We start from the raw sequence: 6,000 nt of genomic DNA, 5'->3' as shown, positions 1-6,000 counted from the left end.
AGCTCAACATTACTGAAGCAGTGTGGGATCATGTTGGCAGAGAACGGAACAAAAGGCAGCCAAATATTGACATTTAAACTTGGTAGAATTGTACGAAGTTTAGTACATATAGATAGATTGAATGTCAATCTTTACTCTATAACCAGAAAAGTAAAAAGTCTTTCAGTGAAACACTAACCGCAATTTTTGAACTTTTCTTTTGAAAACCTTGAGCGGAAGTTGTTCCCGGTGTTCCGTCCGACTTGACCGTAGGGTTTTAGACTAGAGGAGCCAGTCTGCTGGAGGGAGACAGAGGAAAAGTTAGTCAAGATGGCAAATCCCACGGACCCGGAGTGAAAGGGGCACCGCTCCCCAAAAAAAAGCTGAGCCTGTCGCCCGTCTCGAGACAAACCCAACGATGCAAACTGCTCCAGCAGGTAGGAACCGTTAATTAACCGTTAATTAACCGACTCAAACCTTTAAGTTCCTAGCTGAAAAACCCCCCAAACATGTTTGCGCTGTTTTTTTTTTGTCTACTTTACACCTTTAAGAAAGAAAAGTTGTTGCTGTCTTTCAGAAACCGTCTTTCTACACAAATATCAGTTTTATTCGGTAGCTTTTTCAGTAAAGTTCATGGCAACGGTCACTGGGAATCAACCGCCGTTAATGTTTGTCTAACGGTGTTGGGAAGCGGAATTTTGCTAACGGCAACTTTTGAGTAAAGTCACAGTTGCTGGATGGTTATTTCACGGGAAAGTTCGAGATATTAAACGTAATAAATAAATATATATATATATATCCACAGATATTTTATATTTATACGTATCCCCTTCCCCAGATTGCCCCCTCTCACATCCATATCCGCTGATGAAGCAAAGTGACAGTTTTAGACAGCGGCTAACGCTCAGCCCTGGAGCCCGGAGTCTACTCCTAGCTTACTCTTCGGTGCTTCTTCGGCTCAAACTCACCACTACAGTCAGCCTCTCCTCGGTTTTAGAATTCAGTATTTGTAACCTGTCATTGAAATAATGGAGGGAAGTCGCCACAGAGGTCTTTTCAGCACACAGCCATGCCAACAGCCGCCGTCGCTAACCCGGCGTCCTTTGGAAAATTCCGGGATGCAGCGCCAGTAGTACGGACAGCTGTATTTTTAGGAATGGGTGGATACCCAAAACATTTTCTTTTATTTTTGTCTTGGCGGTGAATGCCACAAGCCTATGCGCATAGGCGACAGCGAAGAATCCACCTATAAAAGGCTTGTGTAAGTTTTTTAGTGGCTGGTTTTTTTATTCCAAATTGTCCCACTGCAGCAGCATAAAGTCTGCAGCGCAGAAGCAACAAGGGGACACCGTCGCATTTCTTTCTTCTAAAAGTCGTTTCATTTGTGTAAAAGAAGAGGGGGGGAGATAAGTGCACAACGAGCCACAGAGAGGAGTGTCCGTTAAATATGCCTTCCTCTTTTACTCCTGCAGGCCTAAGAGGGATTCCCTGAAGAAAAATGCCAGTGAGGCTGGAGCTGATGTGACACAGCCTGAGCCGGAAGAAAGCTGACTCATCAAATATCAATCCCTTGGAGATCGACTAAGCAGCCAAAAGCAGCTCAGATCACCTAATGCCTTGCTAGAGGAGCACCTCACTCCCCTTCACTCTCACCAGAGGGGATTATCAGACAGGAGAAGGTGGTGGAAACCCCTCCAGCAGGAATATATTCAACAGCTGCTGCGGGCTAAACACATTTCTTTTAAGCTGGTGTCCCACTGTCCCGGCTAATAATGACAGACCTAAGAATGGTATTGCAGTGCTTTAGCTGATCTTCACTGACTGACCCCCCACCCCCCTCCTCCTCCCTGACAAGTACACCAGAGATACCCTCCACCATCGCAGCCCTCTGTTGATTTGACCTAAGGCATCGGAGATAACCCGCTGAGTCAGCCCAGCCCACCACAGTCGGTCCCGCCTCCATCCCGCCTCGCAGACCATGATGTTTCGCGATCAGGTGGGCGTTTTAGCCAGCTGGTTCAAGGGATGGAACGAGTGCGAGCAGACGGTGGCTCTGCTCTCCCTGCTGAAGAGGGTGAGCCGGACCCAGGCTCGCTTCCTGCAGCTGTGCCTGGAGCACTCCCTCGCCGAGTGCACTGAGCTGCAGGTCCTGGAAGGAGAAGCCAACAGTCCAGGTAGGACAGCCGGCCGCTCGAGGCACCTCCTGCTGCCATCCACTGAATCATACAGTACTGTGCAAAAAAGTATCGTACCACCTCTCATTTCTTCATGTGCTACCAGGAAAACACGGCTCTTTGCTAAGTTCTCTGTTATATTAAACTGAACATTGGTTCATCCTCTTGGTTAGGGGCCTTTTTAAGGCCTGAATGATTCATAGGTCAGCGTTAAGTGGTTCAAACAAATGAAAAAACACATTCCTCTATGGCGGAGATACTCACAGCGCGGCTCCTCAAGCTTTAATTGGCGGCTCGCACTCGCATAGTAGCTTATAACAATATGGTAACAATAACAACACATTTTTTCAAATAACACACAGCGAATACTGCACAGTATTAAGTATTTTTTATTAATTTTGTGTTTTTGTAGTATTAAGTAATTTTATTAAGTATTAATTAAGGTTTAATGGTGTTTCCTAAAGGGGGTTCTGTTAAACCTGGCAACGCAGCCCGCTTAAACCACCTCACAAATGACCGCAGAGCACGCTAGCTCCTTTAGCCAGCGCGAGATGCAGGCACAATGTGTCGGTTTTTAATTAAAAAAGGGCAAAAACCAGCACAAAAACCATGCTCATCCTGAATGTCTCACCATGATTACAACAACAAACTACAAATACAACATGAAGAAAGTCAAGGACATGCATGTCAGCTTCCGCTCATCCCAGTATTAAGGTAAATATGGTCTTAATTGAAAATGTATTGGCTGTGTTGTTTCTTTTTTTGTGGGATGTTTTATATGTAGAAATGCATATTTGCAAAAGGGGACTTTAGTATGTTCCCTTGATTTTGCTCTGCCAATGTGGCTCCTGTGAAAAAAATAGTGAGTATCGCTGCTCTATGGTCAAGTAAAAACTCTCTAATGCACTCAGATAGCCCAGAGAACAACTGTCCAAGACCATGTGGAAGCATTACAAGAAAATCCGGCTTGTTGGTTGTAAAATATAAAGACACCAGCGGTGGCTCAAAACTTTAGCACAGCACTGTGATGAAGATCAAATTATAGGCCTTTGCAGACCAGAGTCACTCGTGTTTCTACTTAAACAGTCTCATTCTGGCGTTATTATGAAGTCCGTGTGCTATGAAATGATAAATTCACACTTCATATCAGAAACCAACAGACTCCCAAGAGGCATATTAACATTTCTTTACCTGTTTGAAATAAGAAACAGCTATAATAGAGGTGTTTCCCCCCTCTTTTCCCTTTAAGCGGTACACAATCTTGTCTCTTTTATGAGATTCAGTCTCATTACTTTTGCCCCAGTTTGTCTGCTCATCTGTTTCCTGGTTAGAAATTAAAATTTGTAAGTCTTCAGGGGGCATGTATTTGCAAAGGTACTGCCCCCCCCCCCCCCCCCCCCCCAGACAAGCATTAGAGGACATTTTTCTGTTTCAGACTCAACTGTATGTGCACATAGTGACGAGCTGAAACCAGCCAGGAAATGATGGTGGAAGGAGCTTTTATGGGGTCGGTTCAGCTGGATGGAGACGTCAGCCGCTCATGTGCCATCCTATAGTTCTGTGGTGCTCCTTTTGCTGGTATCATGCCAAACCACCCAAGGGGGGGGAGGGGGTGTTCTTGGCTGGGTTTCGTTGCATCACACTGCAGCGTGGCCATGGTAACAAAAACCCTGGCAACCGATCCGGGCTCATGAAAAACAGAATGAAGTGCTGATGTGATGGAGAGCAAGCGTCTCCCTGTTCCCATGGCAGCGTCTGCATGCAGTATCACATTTGCTGTCTCACTGTGGGGCAGCACGCCGGCCCTGCCCCGCTGCGACACACCTAACTCTGGGGCTTTTTCATCGGGACGTAAGGCTCCGGCTGCAGCCGGTCTTTCTTACTGAGAGTTTGTGAAATCTTTTTTTTTCCCAGTTTAGCGCTCCCAAAGGGAAGTTTGTTCACGCTGCCAGAGATCAAAGCAGATTGGAGACAAGGGGAGGCGGTGGGTGAGGGCGACGTCTTATTACTTAATGTGACAGCTTTTTCTGACTCTTAAACCGTGTTTGTGAGGGGTTTTAGTTTTAGTTGTTTGTGTGACATAAACCAAAACACATGCGGCGCTGGTTGTGTATGGTGTTTGTTTGGAGATGTGGAGAGGTGGGAAAACTAGTCAAAATGCCATGAGACAAAGCAGTGACTCTTATATAAAGCTTACAGAGTTCTAAGCGTTGCAGTCCAGACTTTTATCGTGTGTGTTTTTAACAACCTGAACAGCCACCGGTGTCGTGAGCAAGCCCAGAGGTTTCCTTTGTCAGCCAAACAGTCTGTGTTATGGTTTTGCTTACAAATTGTGTTTCAGCCTGGGCATGTGTGTAAAATGCATCGCACCGTGTATCAGCATGAGATTGATCTTATCTTCAGAGCTATAGCTCTCTGTACTGCAAAGGAAGCACCCAAAACAACTAGAGCAGTATAAGTAGAATAATCTGAGCTTGGTTTGTTTGCTCGTCTTGTAAGGAGTTTGTGTTCCACGGAGATATACGGTAGTTGTTGTTCTTTTTTTTTTTTTTTTTTTACACCTTTTATTTGGCTTCATTATAGGAAAAAGGCCTAAAGGGATGTCACAAGAAATTTGCAGCTCTTGTGTAACCCCAACCCCGTTCTGTGCAATTAAGTCATATACATGCATGCAGAAGGTCCATATACGTGTATACTAATCTTATGAGGACATTAGGTAAAAGTCAGGAAACTTAATAGATTTGGGAACAGATTGCTGCCTTGTGATGTGTGTCCTGTAAGCTCCGGCAGAGCTGGTGCAGATAAGGACGCTCAGTAGTAAAACTCTGTTTTTGAGGAATGTGGATGGATTTTTAAATCCCATCTTAAAACACATCTCTTCTCCTTGGCTTTTGACACTATGTGAGATGTTGTATGTATAATTATTTTTTTTAGAATTTATTTTAGTATTATTATTGTTATAAATTATATATATTTTTGTTTTTATTTTTCTGTACAGCACTTTGGTCAACTGAGGTTGTTGTAAAGTGCTTTACAGATAAAATTGGATTGGATTGGATGTAAGAAAAGCTTTGGACTGGCACGAACATTTCAGCAGCGCGGGGGACGTCATCATCTGTAGCGTGCAAACAGGAATAAGAATAAGATCTGCAAATGTACCTGTCTGTGGTTTTAATGTTGTGGCTGATTGGTGCAGATCAGAGAAACTTTGGCATGGGAGTTATTTGCTATGTAAGCAAAATAATAACACGGAGCCGGCAGCAGCATTTGGATTTTCAGTCGTATATATCGAGCAAAGCTGCACCGAGCAGAGAGCCTTAACGGCATGTTCACTGTACCTGCACACATGCTGCGTCTGTATGCCATGAAAAATAATTTGCTAATTGTTTAAATGCTCCAAGAAGGATGTAAAGTTGTATAAACGAGGCACATATTCTGGGTATTTGGTGCATCACCCTCTGGTTTAGTGGAATAAATTAAAAGATTTTTCAATGCTCAGCACCTCCAGAGTGGATTTTGGGCCACACCCTACTGTTTTCTTTTACCTGTGTCAACTTGTGGTCTCTTCCTGTCGGCTGATTCAGCAAAAAAATAAGATGAAATCGGAGGCGCGTTTCAGAGCTGCAGACCAAACGTCAGAAGACACGCTGCAGAAAACAGGGAGACCGAGAAGGTTGTGTAGTTACGTGATCCCTCTGGTATGTTGTGGCAGTTTGTGTGAGTGCTCCACTGCTGATTTATCAGTTTGCTGTTACAACAGTGCTGGTATTTGATTGATTTCAGAGTATTGACCACCAGCGTTAAAGTTATTTCTTTCTGCAGCGTGTTAAAATAGATTTCTGTCACC

At 44.2% G+C, this 6,000-nt stretch overlaps 1 protein-coding gene across 2 annotated transcripts in view; it reads left to right on the top strand.

The window, feature by feature from the left end:
- Positions 1-264: 264 nt before the first annotated feature.
- Positions 265-6,000, top strand: part of samd4a (sterile alpha motif domain containing 4A) — a 67,123-nt gene continuing 61,387 nt past the window's right edge. For both annotated transcript variants that reach the window (XM_075466898.1, XM_075466897.1), the window contains exons 1-2: positions 265-416; positions 1,452-2,153. In XM_075466898.1, the coding sequence (XP_075323013.1) occupies positions 1,958-2,153 (196 nt within the window). In that variant the 5' untranslated portion in view covers positions 265-416; positions 1,452-1,957. The remainder of the gene's footprint in view (positions 417-1,451; positions 2,154-6,000) is intronic.

The sequence above is a fragment of the Odontesthes bonariensis genome, chromosome 1 (assembly GCF_027942865.1).
Source record: "Odontesthes bonariensis isolate fOdoBon6 chromosome 1, fOdoBon6.hap1, whole genome shotgun sequence".
In the NCBI taxonomy this organism is placed as follows: Eukaryota; Metazoa; Chordata; class Actinopteri; order Atheriniformes; family Atherinopsidae; genus Odontesthes; species Odontesthes bonariensis.
The sequence above is the reverse complement of the archived record's forward strand: the minus strand, read 5'-3'. Positions and strand labels throughout refer to the sequence as shown.